The sequence below is a fragment of the Engystomops pustulosus genome, chromosome 4 (genome assembly GCF_040894005.1).
Source record: "Engystomops pustulosus chromosome 4, aEngPut4.maternal, whole genome shotgun sequence".
Lineage (NCBI taxonomy): Eukaryota > Metazoa > Chordata > Amphibia > Anura > Leptodactylidae > Engystomops > Engystomops pustulosus.
Genome location: NC_092414.1, coordinates 133,027,961 through 133,047,634, shown reverse-complemented (window position 1 = coordinate 133,047,634; position 19,674 = coordinate 133,027,961). Strand labels below are relative to the sequence as shown.

General features: G+C 38.9%; 1 protein-coding gene across 1 annotated transcript; it reads left to right on the top strand.

Annotated features, from left to right (window-relative positions):
• The first annotated feature begins 4,613 nt into the window (after nt 1-4,613).
• On the top strand, nt 4,614-16,174 carry LOC140127153 (carboxypeptidase A1-like). The gene is made up of 11 exons (XM_072147497.1): nt 4,614-4,748; nt 5,354-5,435; nt 6,083-6,217; nt 6,773-6,877; nt 7,419-7,520; nt 7,954-8,052; nt 8,388-8,498; nt 8,616-8,706; nt 11,694-11,893; nt 13,643-13,727; nt 15,943-16,174. Exons 1-11 carry the CDS (start codon nt 4,684-4,686, stop codon nt 16,128-16,130), a joined length of 1,263 nt encoding a protein of 420 aa, XP_072003598.1. The 5' UTR covers nt 4,614-4,683; the 3' UTR covers nt 16,131-16,174.
• Nucleotides 16,175-19,674: the final 3,500 nt, after the last annotated feature.

The window sequence follows — 19,674 nt, the reverse complement described above, 5'->3', positions numbered from 1 at the left end:
GTCTCTTTTAAATAAGCCTTCACAGCGGTAACAGGTAGTTCCTTAGCATCAATTATAAAAGTTGAATTTAGGAGGATGGAAGCCATGGTTAACAAATATAGGAGGATTAACACAGTCACATTCCCTGGATCTATGAGTAAGTGCCCCTGGTTTATCATTCCTTAAATATTTTTTTAAAGGGAACCTGCCACCACCTATCTACCTATAAAGGTAGATCGGGTGGTAGGTGGATCTATAGGACGTGAGGATTAGCCCTTTTAAGGGCTTATCTTCACGTCCCCACAATCTTTTGCAAACTCTTATTAGACAAGTATGTAAATTTTCTAAAGCAGCTACTGGGGCGTGGAGTAGCCGGAGCTTAGGCTACATGGTGCGGCAACTCCACGCCCAGGTAGCTTCTTTGTTCCTCCTACCAAAAATCTTCGGCGCGCAGCTCCTCGTAGCTACGCGTCCTTGTCCAAGAATCCTGCCGTCTGCGCATGCACAGTGGCTCTGGCTCCGGAGCAGTGACCGCACAGCCACGGGCCTGCCCTTCCGCGCATGCGCAGAAGGCAGGATTCTCGGACAAGGGCACGCAGCTACGAGGAGCTGCACGCCGAAGATTTTTGCTAGGAGGAACAAAGAAGCTACTGGGGCGTGGAGTAGCCGCACCATATAGCCTCAGCTCCGGCTACTGCATGCCCCAGTAGCTGCTTTAGAAAATTTAGAAAAACCAGGGGCACTTACTCATAGATCCAGAAAATAGATCCAGAAAATCCTTACATCCTATAGATCCACCTACCACCCAATCTACCTTTATAGGTAGATATGTGGTGGTAGGTTCCTTTAGGAAATCTCTTTATTATATGAAAATCTTACACTTATAGATATCATGCAATAAAATTCCAATACTTACCGTACTATAAATTTGTATTTTAATACATACAAGAGAAATCGTCATCCTAATTTCTAACACCCTACCCACCCCTATCTACCCACATTTGGGTCAAAATGATGAAAATTGTATACCCTTCCTGTGTCCATGGTGTACTTTTTTATTTCGATCAATATAGAATCCAAAGTAGTCTCATATGTTTTAATTTTAAATGTGAAGTTTAGCCACTCCTTTACCAATTCCTAATCAAAAGTATCTAAAAATGAAAGTTTTAACATCAAAATATATTTATTTTTTCATAACAACTGTAGTATATAATAAACCTAGTAACCGAATCCAGAGAGATATTTATCTCTAATTTCTCATTCAATAGTTGAAATATTTATCTCCAAAATTGGAGGACACTAGTACAACTCCAGATCATATGAAAGATATTAGCATCAGTCATCTAACATTTAAAGCATTTTGAATTGTTTCTACAATTAAATTTTTCTGATAAAGCTGGAGAATAATACGATGTAAATATAATATTCTGTTGAATCAATCTATCTGTGACATTTTTAAATATAATCTCCCATTATTTCTTATCCAAAACACCATTTATTTTGACTAAAGTGAAATGAATCTTGATCCATCATCTCTCTGATTTTCTTATTTGTACGTGATAAATTTTTACCCAAACCGTGCTTCAAATTATAAATTAAAGGGTAGAACCTCTTGAGAATCTATTACAAAGAGGTCTCTATTTTTCTTTCTTATATGCATGACAAAATTGCAGGTATATAAACAAATCAGTTTTATATAGAACTATCTGTAGCTCCTGGTGTTGCCTGGGATCGTAAATACCTGTTCTTAGCTACAACAAAATAGAATGGGTTAACAAAAAATATTTTATATGTATCTATAGATTGTCTCATACTGTCTCTGGCCATCACTGTCACCGACTGTCCCTTTTTTATAAACTTTTTTGACCTTGTCTGTCGCTGGCACTCTCATTCCAGGGATTGTCTGTCGCTGGCAGTCTCATTCCAGGGACTGTCTGTCGCTGGCACTCTCATTCCAGCGACTGTCTGCCTCTGGCAGTCTCATTCCACTCAACAACTGCAAAATTTGGTGATTGTAAACGCGACAGTACAGATTCTTTTAGCAGACATACATACATACACACACACATACATACACTCAGCTTTATATATTTAATTTTTTTAGCGATAAGTGTATCAAGAGAAAAAAAATATTTAAATTATCTAATAATTGATCTACATAGTGAAGATCTTTTCTCTTCCAAAATATTTAATCAGTGAAAAGAAAAAACTTCCCCTAATTATGCCACAAAGAACTGTAGCTAATTGAACCTTGTATCCCTAATTTTTTTTTACACGATCTCCAACATTATTTAACAATGCAGGCAGTCCCTGGGTTGCATACAAGATAGGGTCTGTAGGTTTGTTCTTAAGTTGAATTTGTATGTAAGTCGGAACTGTGTAGTTTATCATTGTAATCCCAGCCAGAACTTTTTTGGTGTCTGTGACAATTGGATTTTAAAAATGTCGGGTTGTCATAAGAATCAATATTAACAGTAAAGCTTCATTACAGATACATTTGATAACTGTTACAGCTGTTTATTGTAGCCTAGGACTAAAGTACAATAAATTACCAATATCCAGAGGTCCGTTTGTAACTAGGGGTCGTATGTAAGTTGAGTGTTCTTAAGTAGGGGACCGCCTGTATAGAGGTGTATATGTAAATACCCTGATTCAAGTAGAGAAAATATGGAGTCATACTGTCCTCCTGCTAACCTCAAAAGGGTCTGAAGTACTGCACTTACCAATGAACTCTACCTGGGCTGAAATGTAATAATCAAAAAAGGAAGGACATTTTTCCTTGAATTTGGTGGTAGATTTCATTTAACTGTAAAGTGTGGGAAAGAAGCACATTGTTAGATTAATAAATACAAGTTTGCACTTGGCAGGCTAATTCATGTGGCCTTGATACTTCATGAGCAAATGAAAATAAGCTTCATTCACATGCATACTGCAGAAAGTTGAGAAATACAGTGGCCCACATTTATAAAACTGCTTGCACATGTATTTATGTAGTTTTTGCAATTTTGTTGTGGATGCACAAAACAAAAATCTACCTAAAGTGGCGTTCTGGTGCAGACTCACACACATTTATGTCGTGAGACTGACATAATTGTGGCACATACCCATCAAACTGAGTGCACGTAAGAAAAAATGGAACCGAAGAAAGGAAAATGGAAATAGAACTGTTGATTCTGCAATTTTAAGGGACACTTACTCATAGATCCAGGCACCGTGAATGTGCTAATCTTCTTATATTTGTTATCCATGGCCTCCTTCCTTCTAAAATCAGCTTTTACAGGGGCGGTTCCCAGAGCTCCTTTGTGCTGTAGCTTCACAGACTGTTAGACTATTGTCCCTTGTTTGCGGCTTGATGATGAGGTGAACTCCGGCGGACTTCGGCGCAGCATCGACACCTGGTGGATATCGGGCAGACAGAGCTTAGTGAATCCTGGCAGACCCGAATCCTCATCGGAGACCCGAATCTCTCACAGGATCCAGCCTGGGCGAGCACCTGGCCATGTGAATGCACCCTTATTCTCCATAGGATACTAAACTTCAAAACTTTCAGGCATAACTAATTTTGCTACCTTGATAGCTTTTGTCTTATATTATAGTTAGGGTCCCAATTTATCAAATTATATACAGTGATTTCCTGAGGTATTTCATATATAGCTCTAACCCATTTTTTATATGTGTATATATATATATATATATATATATATATATATCTATATATACACACACACACACATATATATGTATATATACATATAGAAAATTAGTTATACTTTCTACAGCACCCTCCCAATTCTTTACATACAGCACCCACTGAACCGGTGTTGTTACCGGTATATGTTTTATCCCAAATAATTTTGTTACATACAATTAAAACTCCACAATTATTTTTGTATACTGTTCATCAATTAATTTTATAATATACAAAACAACACCTGAATTAATTCTATCGTTTGCCACAATGAATTATACTATATGCATCAACAATATACCCACATGAGTTAATTGAAATACATAGCTCCCAGATTATTTATATTATCATATACAATTATGTTAACATATATTTTATATTTACCTGCGTACACTCCCAAGACTTCCACCTTTCCTTCTTATGGCTGAGCTCACACAGGGTGCAGATAACGATGGAGTCATTCCTCCACTTGTGTTAGGGTGATCTGCATGTACAGAGGCAAGGAAGCTCTCTGTGCTGCTTTCATAATCAGTTGTATCAGTATCTTAGAGATACACATACAAATGTTTATTCCTGTCCCACACTAATAGTACATGTGCAGTATGTTCTGACTAGCACCTGCCGGGGCCGCATGTTAAAGGGTTAAAGTTAAAGACTAAGTAGTGACAGCGCCTCTAGGTTAATGGGGCCTATTTGACCCCCATAGATAAGCCACTGTTGGGACTGCAGTGCACATAAAGTTGTCGTTCTCTACTGAAATGCCCCTAAAAAGAAAGACATTTTTAAAAATGCCCTGGAAAGCTGCCATAAAACCCCAAACTGATGTCATTAAGAGATTATATGTAGTACCCAGCCAGCAGGTGGTGTGTTCCCACCATGTTTATCAGGTATAAGTGGGAATAAAAGCAGGTGTACAAGAAATAAAGGCCAATCCCTGACACTAGCTCAATGTAGTCTATGAAGGCAAAACAGTATATATAGAGTGCCTTGCCTGTTATCATTCTAGCAATTTCAAAATGAAGGGTGTCCTAGCATTACTTGCCCTGGTGGCATCTGTCACCAGTATGGAGAATTACAGTGGGTAAGTACAATGGACTGGATGTAGTAAGGTCATGCACAGGTAAAGTGGAGTTTTTTGGTGCAGAAATTTGTAGTCCGTTTTTATTTATTATTGCCATGCACCAGTTTTAGGTACAAATTAAAAAGTAAAAATAGCGGTCACACAGAAATGAAACTTCACACTTTGCAAGAATATCTACCACTCTAACCATCTGTTTTCTAAAAGTTACATTTTTGTGTATATTTTACAACATTAAAAAATGTGGACCAATGGGGAAAATTTACTAGACAGTAAATTTAGTCCACAGTACAATGGAGAAAAACATATCAATTTGTACAGATGTACTTTGCTGTAAATTCTGTTGTAAATTATAGTAAATCTGCTGGGTCACAGAAGACCATGTCTCCCTCCACTATGGCAACAAAAAATGTTGTGAATATATTGTAAAAAGTGGATGAAATCTTCCCCAACATACTTTTTGAAAATAGAAGTTCTATCGCTATAAGATCAGAAACAATCTTGTATCGCTTGGAATTTAAATGTTTTTATAATGTAAAATGTCATCAAAAATGTTAATACTATGTGAATAAACACTAGTAATATCTTATTCCCCATTTTCACTACAGACAACAAGTCCTAAGAATTCTTCCAGCCAATGATAAAGAGGTGAACCTGGTGCAGGAGCTGGAAAACCATGCGGATCTGCAGGTAGTCAACCAAGTTCTAGAGTCCCAAGACATACCTGATTCATTTTATTAATAAATACAGGCAGTCCCCAGGTTACGTAGAAGATAGGGTCCGGAGGTTTGTTCTTAAGTTAAATTTGTATGTAAGTCGAAACTGTATATTTTATAATTGTAGATCCAGACAAAAAATTTTTTGTCCCCAGTGACAATTAAAGTTTAAACATTTTTTGCTGTAATGCGACCAAGGATTATCAATAAAGCTTAATTACAGACACTTTACAGCTGATTATTGCAATCTGGGACTATAGTAAAGCATCCAGAAAGCTTCACCAGAGGTCAGAGGGGTCTGTCTGTAACTATGGGTTGTCTGTAGTCGGATGTCCTTAAGTAGGGGACCGTCTGTACTGTACATATGAATATTTAGGTTGAGATGGATCAGAAGTGGTGTCATGTTATCCATTAAAAAGGGGCACATTTACTAAGGCCCTTGTGCCAGTTTTCCGTCGGATTGTAAACTGGTTGCACAGGTATTTAAGAAGTGTCTGCGACACATTTGTGTCGCACAAGACCCTTTTGTGGGTCTTAGGCTTTGTGCAATGCCCAACACCGATCCAGTCATTCTGCCACTATAAAATTATTCAACTAGCCCTCTCATGATTTGTTTTACAGCTGGATTTCTGGAGGGAGCCTAGTAAACCTGAGAGGTTTATTGACATCCGCGTACCCTTCTTCAGTCTTCAGGATGTAAAGGTCTATCTGGAGTTTCACAATATCCAGTACAGCATTATGATCCAAGACTTGCAGGTAAGCGTTGAGATTCACCATATCCAGATTTTTTTAAATTATTTTAGAGAATGGAAAAATTGAGGTAAAATATTGTGATGCAGTATATAAACAAGTTCAGTTGCCTTATAATTGCAAGTTAAGTAGTAAAGAAGACAAATGCCAAAGATTCTAGCACTTTTGACTGTATGGTGTAGTCCATAAATTGTCCATCAAACCCGTTTTTTTGGTAGCTATAATACAGTAATGAGAAGAAACCTAGTTGCAGCTAGGTGATGATGGATTACTATTGAGGTCTCAGTAGTGGAAGAATATGGAACACGTTCTATATTAGTACTATATTGTTTAAGCATCCATTACATAGAGCTGAGCAGATATAAGATTCCTTGTTAAAAAAAAAATGTATTATTTATACTGTTTTTGTTGACTTGTTGAGCTGCTAAAAAAGCTGGTGGATATAAGGAAAAGTTGTGTGGAGGCCCTAGAAAAACATGGAGCTCATGAGTCTTTAGCAACATCTCTGAATTCTGAGGTGAATGTATAAAGCAAATAACTTTATATATTTTTCTACTACAGGAATTGTTTGATGAAGAAAGGAGAGACATGAAAATTGGACGTGCCATGGAAAATGCCCGCTCTACTGACACATTTAACTATGCCACATATCACACCTTTGATGAGGTAAGATATAATGACTCTGCATATATAACACCAGTCCATATGTTCTCTTCTGCATTTAGCTGAAGTCACCAATGTAGGTACAGATATTATATCAAAATGGCAAAAACTATAACATAATGCAATAATGGCCAACTTTTGACAAGCGTTAGTAAAGCCAGAGCTCTTTCCCCCAACTAAATGTATTGCTTGTTTACACCCTGAAAAAAGCAAGGGACAATAGAACTGCCTTCCAAAATTGTTCTGTCAGCGGCAGATGGCTGGACCAGGGTCCGATCCAGTGACTACAACGAGCATGTGTGCTCCTTTCACCCTAGCCACTATCTTAAAGCAGCTACCAAAATCCCACCCTGCTGCCAGTAGACCCACCACTGTTACCGCTCAGCAAACTGGGGGAAGAGAACTTTTTGTTATTAGAGCTAAAAATATCACACAATTATTTTTTTAGTAGTTTAAAAGTTTAAAAAAAACGAGCTCAAAAGGTTGGCCATCATTGTCATAATGGATGAAATATACATTCAATTTATATTCAATGTTTTCCTGGATCAACAATTTTATAGATACTCTGGTGGCTGAGAATCCTAGCCTTGTGAGCAAGATTCAGATTGGCAGAAGCTATGAGGGTCGCCCGCTGAATGTTCTGAAGGTAAAATGAATCTATAGGTTTCATGTAATCTAGAGCAGTGGGGCACATTAATGTATTTCATTTCCATATCTAAGCTTTTTTGGCAGTTGTTAGGTAGATGTCACAGTGTTTAGTAGCACCTACTCTTGTATCTAGTGGTTGAAGCCTAATTCCTGCTGTTTCTTAGTTTACATCCGGTTACAGTGCCCTGTAAAAGTATTGATAAACCAACTATGTTGTTCAGTGAAAGAAAAAAACTCAGTAGTTTTTTTTTAAGGAAAATTAATAGAGTATACCAAATATATTTGTTCCACCTCCACCTTGAAACTGTGGTCCTGCAGCTCTTTCCATATTATTATACTGGAGTACTAAAAACAGCACAGTGCAATTGTGAATATGCCAAAAATTTCCAAGATGAAAATAAGTCGAAGATGTATTCTATATTTTATTGTAGTTCAGCACTGGTGCCAACCGCCCAGCATTCTGGATTGATACCGGAATTCACTCCCGTGAGTGGGTTACTCAGGCCAGTGGTTTGTGGTTTGCAAAGAAGGTAAAGAATCAGTACTCTTATTTTATATGTAATGGATGGAAAAATTAGTAATCAATCAATAATTGTATCATAACTTTATTATTATTTCTTAGTTTTGTCAATTAATTTTCTGCTACATTTTTAGAGCTAAATTTTCTAAAAGGCAAGGATTTTTACAAATCACGTTCCATTCTCATGCTGTGAAAAAACTTTCAGTGGAAAAACTATTTTTGCTGAATGTGCAGAAGGTCAATTGCTCATGTGCATTCTGGGTTTGGGGTTTAACCTATACAATGTAATGCAACCTTATAGTTATTATGATTGGTAAATTATCTCATCTATTCCATTATCTACAGATCACTAAGGATTATGGACATGACCCATCTCTTACTGCCACACTGAACAAAATGGACATCATCTTGGAAATTGTGACCAATCCTGATGGCTTTGTTTACACCCATACTACGGTAACTGTTGACTATGATGAAGGCATATTCAGTGAGCTGTTATTACTCTTTACCTGACACCAACTCACTGCTTATTTTAAAATATGAATTTGACTTTTTAATAATATTATATTACAGAACCGTATGTGGCGTAAGACCAGATCTCCCAATTCTGGCTCCTCCTGTGTTGGAACTGACCCCAACAGAAACTGGGATGCTGGTTTTGGAGGTAACAATGCTTATGTACATCTACCTGTTCCATGGTCTATTTTACTATCTGACTTATCAAATATATGTGTAAGACAAATATTAAAAGGGTATTCTCACCTGGACATTCTGTTTCATTAATCTGCCATATATAAACATTTCTTCAATTAGATGTTATTAAAAAAATTAATTGTGTGAAGATAATTTCTCATAAATGTAGAAAGTTCACATGAAGGAAAACTGGCAGGCACTATCTTCCATCAGAGCAGTATCCCCACTCGACACACATTAAGCCACAGACCAATCCTGGAACTAGAGATCGCGGTACAGGACCATGCGGTGGTGCTCAGTTAATAAACATAAAAGTCCATAAGCAACATGTAGAAGAAAGTAACGGCACTCACCCACTTGTTAGAAAAGTGCAATGTCCTTTATTCAGGTGAAGAAGCATAAAATCACATGCAGGGAGAAGCAAGCCTTGGCAACGGGGCCGTTTCGTGGTCAGTGGCGCTTTCTCAAGCCAATGCCTGAGAAAGCGCCACTGAGCGCGAAACGGCCCCGTTGCCAAGGCTTGCTTCTCCCTGCATGTGATTTTATGCTTCTTCACCTGAATAAAGGACATTGCACTTTTCTAACAAGTGGGTGAGTGCCGTTACTTTCTTCTACATGTTTCTCATAAATTTAGTCATATGGTCCCCACACAACGGGTGTTTGTATATGAAGTGTCCAGCAGTTATTGTATGTCCCACAGCCGTCCTGTGGTAATGATTGCTGAAGCCAGGTGGTCAGGAAGGACTCTATAGCGCATGTCTGGTCACTGCTGCCAAAATGTGAGGTGGCCGTATCTCAGGGACAACATGGCTACATCTATGAGAAATTATCTTCACAAGGGAACACTTTTTTTTCAATAACATCCAATTGAAGAAATGTTTAGTTTTGGAAAATTAATTAAAGTTAATGTAAATGCCCAGATGGGAATACCCCTTTAAGTTCAAGGTATGTTGACTTAAAAATGAGTGTTGGGGTGAAGACACATATTCACGTTGCTTTGATGCAGTTTTTGAAGTCCAAACCATAAGCTGATCATGATGAGGCGTGAGATGCTATAAATTTAAGATAATACTTTTCCAATTCTATTCTGGAATGGAATGTTTTTTAGTGGGCTTCTTTGCCAACTCCCTATATACATACACAATCCTTGTCAATATGCAGGAATACATTTATGAAAGTTGTGCTGCCTCCGAACTCAATGAAATGATTTGGATAAGATAATTTCCACTCTTTTTGGTCCATTTAGCAGCACACACAAGGGACTTGAAAGAAGTATTTTTAGTTGCAATTTGCTAAAGGCTGAACCCTAAAAGGTAGATGTGTCCAACTTTATAAACATTGGTAAAAAGGAACATTTGACTGCTTTTCAAATTCAAATGTCTTGTCTGAGACATCTCTCACCATGTCTGAGAGTAGTAAGAATATGCTTACGTTTTTAAAGCCACCTGAACTATGTTGATTTGCTGGGATTTTTACATCTCTATAATATTTCACAAAGAAACTGAGAATCAGAGTGGATGGTGTGTTCCCAAACAGGTAATAAAAGCGTGTCTGATATCTAAAGTTTGCAATATTTTCTGATGCAGACGGATAGATTCCCTAGTGACCTTAGGGATGCACTTGGACAGGTACATAAATGAAGGCAATCTCACAGAATATCTAGATAGGGGTCCATAAAGAAAACACCTTTGAATTCTCAGTGGGGCAAATTGTACTGCCTAGTGGTAACATTTAATATTATTTGCAATACACTGGAAAACTGGGAAAATATCTCAAATGCAGAGGAATTGACAAATAAAAACTGCAAATGTTCCAATTTTGGCAGGCTTTTTTTACAGCTTTTACTTTGGGATCCAAATTATCCATTCTCTTCACTATACTATGTGCAGTTTGCCTGTGTATAGTTCAGAGGGCCCCAGATTCAGGAATTCTGGCGCACGCTTTTCATTAATCTGGCGCTCCTTGCACTCCCCGACAGAGTGCACCACTCTTTTTTTTTTTTTTTTTTTTTGCACCTTTAACATGGGGTGTGCAACACAATTCTGTCAGACTTTGCATGTTAAATCTGGCGCACGGTCCGACTGAGCAGAGAAACACCCCCTAATTTGTGTTGCAAGAAGACTAGTGCAGCTGTGCCACAAAAAAGGGTCACTTGCAGCACAAATGTGGTGCAGACACTCCTTAAATAACTCTGCAAGCAGTGTCACATGACCCTTAGTAAATGTGCCTCATTATCCTTTAAATCTTGACTTAGTTTAAGGGGTTGATTATTTTTCCTCATATTTTCTGTAATATGTATGTAAGTAGGTCTTTTACCAATACACATCTATTAAAAGTTCTGCAAGGCTTTCTTGATATGTAAAGTGAAGTCCCATGTCTTTTTTAGGAATCTGTGGCCTATGCGGTAAAAGACTGGAGGCCTCACTTTACATATCAAGAAAGTGGCACCAAACTTTTAATAGATAGATATTGTTAAATGATCTAATATCTTGCCCCCACACTTACAGAGAAGCTATTTGACTTTCTGTTTTGTACATCCTGTTTTTTGCTTTTGTCACATCTAACCAATGCTATTAATTGACTATTGGTATAATATATCTACCTGCTAAAAGTGGCACATGTTTCGTTAATGCTTTAACCCAGCTGTCCATGTCGGTAACACTTCCCCACTTTTTTCCAGAGCCAATTTAAGTTCCTAGCCATCCAATAATTTCTTTTCAAACCAGATTTTGTTTAGTTCTTGGTGGATAAAGTTGATGACTTTATAAAATGTGTACATATATGTATATATGGCTATACACGTAAATGCTGCTATATTTGTAGAACATGTTGTTAATAAGCAACTGATAACAACTTCAAATTCTTATTCACAGAGTAGTTGGAAATAATAAGTGAAATTATTTACATTGCATTACTATTAGAAATAAATTGAATAAATTATATCTTATTTGTACCTAGGTGCTGGAGCAAGCTCCAACCCTTGCTCCGAGACCTACAGAGGACGCGCAGCTCATTCTGAGCCAGAGGTCAAGGCTATTGTTGACTTTGTGAAGAGCCATGGCAATATCAAGGGATTTGTTTCCATCCACAGCTATTCCCAGATGCTCCTTTACCCATATGGTTATACCACCACTCGTACCCCAGATAACGCCGAACTGGTACATTCTCTATATATTATTGGTTATAGTAAAAATCTGCTTTTATTAAACTTCTTGCCACAAAAAGACATAGTTTCCACTGACAGTCTATATTGCTTTGGTATACTCATTTCACCAATGCATTATAGAAATGATAAAATGTCCCAGAGTGGAATATACAGAGACATTTTTAAAAATAAAGTTTGCTCCAAAAATATAAAAAAACACATATAAGTAAAACCTTTTTTTGTATAAAAGGGTTTATTTGTAAAAGTAAAAAAAAAAACATACACATGTTTGGTATCACCATGACTGCGACAACCCCAAAAATAAAATGTAACATGACCCATACAGTGAGCAATATAAAAAACAATAAATATGTAAGAAAAAAAATTAAATTTTTCTCCCACTCCTTGTTGAAAAAATAAAGAAACCATAATCCTAATCCCAAAATACCGTATACCAAATTATTATGAATAAAAAAATTTTTTTTTTCCAAATTTAGACATAAAACATACAAAAATAATACATATAATAGTAATACATATTGGGTATACAGTAGACATCATTATAATGACCTAGATGAAGGTAAATAAGTACACATAGAAAACACTAAATACAAGGCCAGAATTGTTTAGTCCATCCTCCCACATTAATAATAGATATTTAATAAGCTTTATGAAACACAATTCACAAGACGCAACAGATCCTGCAAAAAACAACCCCTCATACAGCGCCAATAACAGAAAAAAAAGTAATGGGTTTAGGTTGATAACAATGAAAAAATATAAACTGTTTTTGGTCATGAGCAACATAGGTTCAGGGTTAAGGGGATAAAGGAGCTAAGTCATTAATAATAAAGGACTTCTGTCCTGCTTGCAGGGCTGCTAAGCATGACATAGCCATTGACAACTATAGAAATAAATCAAGGTACTAGGGCAACCTATGGCCAGATGTGGCTCTATTGAAGGCTACATCACAGACAAATCTTTAATAAATAGTGATTGGTGCCGTGTGCATATAAGACACACCGCTTATCACTGACCATTTCCGGCATTTTTTTGGTCATTTTTGAGGAATCTTGGGTCCAGCATCCACTCCTCTCTATGACCTAGGCGCTGACACCTAAGAAGCTTTGGCGACGCCTGGGTCATAGAGAAGAGGGTATGAGCGACAAAAAGCCAGCTGCAGGGAGCATGTGGACTACCTCTACTGGGGGGTATTTGCTGTGGTTATATACTACCTGGCATGTGCATATTGTATGGTTCTCACATAATTACATTTTAAAAAATGTTATGTTCATGGCTCTCTCAGCCAAAAAGGTTCCTGACATTAGTAAGTCATTATATTGAGAACTAGGCAAAATTGGTAATAGGCTTATATTACAAGCATGTTCAAAATGTTCTGATGTCCTTTGTTGTTAGTGATACAACCCCTTTAAAGATATGTCAATCTGAAAGCTAACTATACACAGTAGATTAATGATGGCCAAATCCTCTCATTTCAAATCATATAGCTTTTAATTATGGGGATTTCTCAACTCTGCTTCTGTTGGTAGATGGCATGGAAGAGAGGGATTGGATAGTTGAATGTTTAACATGCTTTGATCCTCTTGCTCTTTCAACAGGGTTGTCTGGCAACACCTATTCATTTAGAACACATGCCTAACATGCGTGTTTATGGGGTCACTTCTTTTATGATCAGTATGTGTATGGGGTTGTTACTTTTAATGACTATAATTATCATCCTACTGCTCTTTCTTATACACAGGACAGTGTTGCTAGAGCTGCAATTGGTGCATTGTCATCATTGTACGGAACAAAATACACATATGGAAGCATTATTACAACCATCTGTAAGTCCTGTTCTTTCTATTATTGGTACAACATGGCTAGTATTAAATAGGACCTTTCACCACCATTAATATACACATATTCAAGGGCACTTTTAATTTTCATTTCTAGCCCTCAAGGTTGCTGAGATATCAGTCCCAGTATGTGACCGTTATAATCCTCTCCACTGTCAGAGAGGAGGAACTTTGAAGGGGTGGTTGTTATGCTAATACTCTCATTGACTAGGTGTACGAGAAGATTAGCATAACACACACCCTCATCTGCTCCAGTATCTACTCTATGACAGTGGAGAGGAATATAATGGTCAGATACTGTGAATGTTATCTAAGCAACGGTAAGAGCTTGAAGGAATGTGCCTCTGAATCAGTGTAGCAGCCCCTACAACATTGTATGTTCACCTCCAAATGTATGAGGTGGTGAAAGTCATCTTTAAACGTACATACAATAGTAATGTTTTAATAGTAATTGAGGCTGATAGGTATATAAGACACAATATAGTTTTGACAGTGGGATGTTAAATTTAGATTCTTTGGACAACTTTGGACTCCTAGATAGGCTGACCTGGCAGGCAATGATACTGAACAGATATTTCAAGTTCTATTTCTAGTATCTGTTCCCAATCACTGGCCAGTTGTTTGCTGCCATTTGTTAGCAGTATATGACCACTTTTTTTAATAAGTTGATGTGCGGCCAATCTAGCATGTTTTCTGTTACATACATGATGTATGTAGTTTGCACATTTACAAGGGCCAATTATCAGATACAACTTCCTAGAAATGTTTTTTCCTGAGAATTGGCCTGACAATAGTCTTATAACTTTCAGCAGCATCTACCATATATCAAATCTATCATTTATTTTACTATTACTGCTGCCGTGCTGATCTAACCCTTGAGATAGAGTGACCTTCTGCTTCACTCTATTACCAGATGCTCTTCTCACAACCGTCTTCAGATCTATAAGACTGTCCCACACTTTTCATACCTTTAAACTTAACCTGAACAGCCACCTGTTCAACATTGCCTAAAACACACATTGGCCCACATTTATTAAAAACAGTACAAATTGCACCTGTGAAGCATGGAGGGTGCGCTAGATTTATCAATTGTAGTGCAAGTTCTTCATGAATCTGGTGCCCCTGCACTGCTCTGGAAGTGTGCACCATTTTTTTTGGTGCAGTTTTCATGCGCAACTAGTCCAACTAAGTACTAACACGCTACTTTTGGTGCACATTTTTCCTGTCTTGTTGGACACAGTGCAGCCGCATCACAAAACTGGTGCAGACTTTATAAATACATGTGCAAGCAGTTTGTAAGTTATTTTCAGTGCAAAGTCAGACAGAAAACTTGGTGCAAACGCTCCAGTAAATGTGGGCCATTAACTGCACTGCTCCCTCATCTCATGAGCTTTTACCGGAAGGGTCCTCCTCCCTTATTGATTGTGCAGCACTATAGAATTAATAGTGCCTATAAATAAATAATATTAATGAAAGTGAAGCAGAAGTGCTTGGGGGCATTAGCAGAGCCCCTCCAGGTTCCAGCTTCACTGTTTTTTTCACGTACCCTGCTTCTTTGGCACTGCTCAACCCAATGACGTCACCACTCTAAGGCAAAATTTTTGCCAGAGGGAGTTAAATGAGGCAGTGCAGATCTGATGGCCCCCAAGATTTCAGCTGAGAGTGCTGATGTCATAGGGATGTAGATACAAGTGGGGTAGAATAGTTAGTGATCACTCCTCAGAGATGTATGCTTCATTTACATAAATATCAAATATTATCTATAGGGAGAGCAGCCAGCATATATAAACATATGGCTGCAATCTCAAGGCTAAGATCTAGAAAGTAGCTCCAGCAGATTTAGCCTTTAACACAATACTTACAGTATATTAGCTTTAGGAAGATGTGGAACGAATGCGGCAAATGAAAAAAATTGCCAAATTTTAAGTGTTAATTGATTATTTTATTTAAAAAAATGTAATGCAAAGTTAAATCTAAATCCATCCAATATTTGTGGCCACCCTTTATCTTTAAAGCATCATCCATTCTTCACATATATGATGTGATGATGAAAATATAATCTTGGACTATGCTAAAACTATACTATATTGATAGACTGATAGACTGAAGAGTAGACTATTTATGATATAGTGGACATTTACTTGATGAACACTGTTTTGCCTCATATCTCTCAATTTACAATTGATTTTTTTTTACTCTACAGACCAAGCAAGTGGAGGTACCATTGACTGGACCTACAACCAGGGCATCAAGTACTCCTACACCTTTGAGCTTCGTGATACTGGCCGTTATGGTTTTGCCCTTCCAGCCAACCAGATTATTCCAACCGCTGAGGAGACCTGGCTGGCCCTTATCAAGCTCATTGAGCATACTCGTGATAACCTCTATTAAGTAATAAACTATGAAACCCAATAAAGATCCTTATTAAAAGTAAATCGAAATTACCTTTTTTAAATGTTATTTTTTTGTCACATACATGCAATGCATAAAATAATTTTTAACTCAGGAAATTAATTTCTCATTTTTCTACTACTACAACCTGTGCATAAAACTCAAATGAAAGTGGCTGTCCACTTTCAGCAAATAATTAATACTGTTTATGTAATGAAAAGTTATCTAATTTTCCAATATACTTCCTGTATCAATTCCTCATGATTTTCTAGAGCTCTGCTTGCTGTCATTCTATAGAAAGCTTCTATGTTTACTTTCAGCACATGGAAACCATTAGTATCACAGAGAGTAATGATACTATCGGCTTGTGTACCTGCATGTCCATGACAAGGCCATGGACAGATTTCTATGTGCTGTAAGAAAAACATAGAAGCTTTCCGTAAGCAGTGATCTATAAAATCATGAGGAATTGATACTGAAAGTATATTGGAAAATTAGATAACTTTTCATCACACAAACAATATTAATTATTTGCTGAAAGTGGACAACCCCTTTAACTGCAAAAAAACTCTCATTGAGACGGATACTAATTGTAATAGTACTTTTTACAGTTGGCATGGGTTGTAAGATGTGGTACCTTGCAATGTCTGTTTTTGAGAATAAGTGCCCAGCAGAGTATTCCACCCAACCTAAAAGACAAATTAAGTGGTACAGTATGAAACCTCACCCTTGGTGGGGGGGTGACAGTGTATGGGGGTGGCTGTCAATTAGGACTGGAGTGGCTGGCTTGATGGTGGCTGGGCAGCTGATATCACGGTAGCCTTATCCTAGCAGAGGCCTCATACACACCCATCACACCTAGCAAGATGAAGCAAGAAGTGGGGTTCCCGCTAGAGCACTCCTGATTTAGGTGACTGAATCCCGGCAGTTGGTAAATGAGAGGCCTGTGGTAGTAGCGGCAGGTCAGAGATGCACACAGAAAGCAGATATCTTGTAAACGTTTCATAGTTGACTGGCTAGGTAGTATAAGGTTCTTTAGATAGCAGGAACAAATAGCATTACCTCAGCCTGGATCCTTGATCAGCTTGGCTGGCAATGATCCAATGAGCCGTTTCGGTTCTGTTGCATCAGAATATCGTCCAACGACCCGCCCCCCGATTTTTGAAAGCCGATGAAAGCCAGCGCAGCTGCGCCACAATCCGATTGCGTACGACAGAATCCCAGCTAAATACCTGTCTCAGCGGCGCAAATCCCGGAAACATCGGAAAACCCAACAAAAGTGCGGCCGCGGACCCTTTGTAAATAAGCCCCACAGTCTGTATGTTTGTTAGCCCAAGGGCTGGATGTTTTATTTACATTAACTATGCAACAATTGTAACAATTGTATTGTATGATACAGATCTGTAATTAATGCAGCTGTTGAGACCTTTTCTTGCCACTTGGTGGTGGTGTTGTACAATGCAGCCTAATTTGGGAATTAAATGTTCTATATTAGTACATAAAGATGTTAAGTTGGAGCCTGAAACTAAGTAGTGACCTGGATCGCAGAGCCCACTGGGGTTATCAATCCCACAGAGAGACAAGACAAGAGCTTCAGGGCCCAGTTTTCGTAATGGGCCAACTACAGGACATTACACTGTGCACCATCCATATATACAACATAATTGAAAAATTATGCAAAAATGCAATCAGCATACAGAATGAAATGAGTGGTACTTTGTCCTGTCATGTATTCAGAATAATAGCAAATACTGCAATATTCATCTTTAAGCAGGAAAGCATACATGGTATTGTGCATACAAAGTTTGCGGATTACACCCATTATACGGGACAAGTGAAGTGGTACTTTGTAATTTTTATGTATACAAGATGTCAGGCTCAGAGGTAGTAGATCCTCTGAACAACTACGGACGATGACACAAGCAACTACCTGGGACCGGAGTCTAAATGGCAACCGGTTTTTACCAGAGCCCGCCGCAAAGCCGGTTGGACTTGCTGAGGTGTGATTCCACCAGGTCGTTCCACAGGCATGACTTGTCCGCAGTGGCAGCCAAGGTCGAGGTACAGAAACAGAAGGCAATCTCGTAGTCGGGGACAAGCAGGAAGTCAGGATGGGCATCACAGGATCAAAGTCGGAGACGTAGTAACAGGTCAGGGCAGGCGGCAAAAGAGTGAAGTCAGAAACAGAACTGGGGTCACAATGGGAAACAGAAATAGCGCATGGCATCAAACACAGGAACATCTGAGGGAACAGACAGAGGAAGTGGTGGGCGTGGAATTCATCTGTAAACAATAAAGAATGGGGCTTCACCAGCAGATTCCGAGTCCAGAGAGTTATAGGAGAACTCTGCCCACAGCAACAAAGTGGACCAGTCATCCTGATGGGCAGAGACAAAATGACGAAGGTAGCTGCCCAGAGTTTGGTTAACTCTCTCTACCTGTCCATTAGACTGCGGATAGTATGCAGAAGAGAAGTCCAATTTCACCCACAGCTGATTACATAGAGACAAACCGGAACCGTCGGTCCGAAACAATGTGCAACGGAAGTCCACGTAGACGAAAGATGTGGGTGAAGAACAGGCTAGCAAGGTGAGGAGCAGACAGCAGACCTGGCAGCGGGACAAAATGCAACATCTTAGAAAACCGGTCCGTTACCACCCAGATGACGGTATTGCCAGAGGAAGGCGGAAGGTCCGTGACAAAGTCCATAGCCACGGACCATGGACGATTGGGTATGGGCAACGGAAGCAAGAGACCAGCCAGTTTCAGATGAGAAGGCTTATTATGGGCACAGGAAGTGCAGGATCCCACAAGTCCCGAACATCCTTCACCAAATCAAGCCACCAGTAGTAGTGGGAGATGAGGGCCAAGGAGCGTTGCACCACAGGGTGCCCAGCCAGGCACAAAGAATGTCCCCAAGACCAAATTTTCTTCTGCAGTTCAGGTCGGACATATGTCTTGCCAGGGGGAAGCTGCAGAAGATCCACCGGAGCGGCAACAACCTAGTGTTCCAGAGAGATAATATGAAAGGGCTCTTCACCAACGACAGCGGATGCACGGGAAAGAGCATCCGCCTTGACATTCTTCTCCGAAGGTCGAAAGTGGATAAACAGATTGAAGCGTGAGAAAAAAGTGACCAACGGGCTTGCCCGGGATTAAGACGTTGGGCTGTCTGCAGATATAACAGTTTTTTATGATCTGTATATACGCAGAAGGGACGGTGAGCTCCCTCCAGAAGATATTGCCATTCCACCAGGGCAAGCTTAATGGCTAAAAGTTCTCTGTCCCCAATAAAGTAATTTCTCTCTGCAGGAGAAAAGGTTTTTGAAAAGAATCCGCATGTGAGTGTTCGGCCCTTTGGCCCCTTCTGAGTGAGCACCGCCTCAGCACCTACGGAAGATGCATCCACCTCGAGATGAAAGGGCTTCTTTGTGTCAGGCCTAGTCTCAGGCAAAGGCAGACTTTTACTTAGAGAAGGCCTCTTCAGCTCGCGAGGGCCAGGGCGTAAATTGTCACCCTTCTTGTTGAGCGCCACAATGGGAGA

What these genes read in the sequence shown, in the direction of transcription:
- LOC140127153 (XM_072147497.1), top strand. Translation starts at nt 4,684, where the DNA reads ATGAAGGGTGTCCTAGCATTACTTGCCCTGGTGGCATCTGTCACCAGT. An exon ending in AAAACCATGCGGATCTGCAG is followed by an intron (nt 5,436 to 6,082) that starts GTAGTCAACCAA and finishes TTTGTTTTACAG; the next exon opens with CTGGATTTCTGGAGGGAGCC. An exon ending in TTATGATCCAAGACTTGCAG is followed by an intron (nt 6,218 to 6,772) that starts GTAAGCGTTGAG and finishes TTTCTACTACAG; the next exon opens with GAATTGTTTGATGAAGAAAG.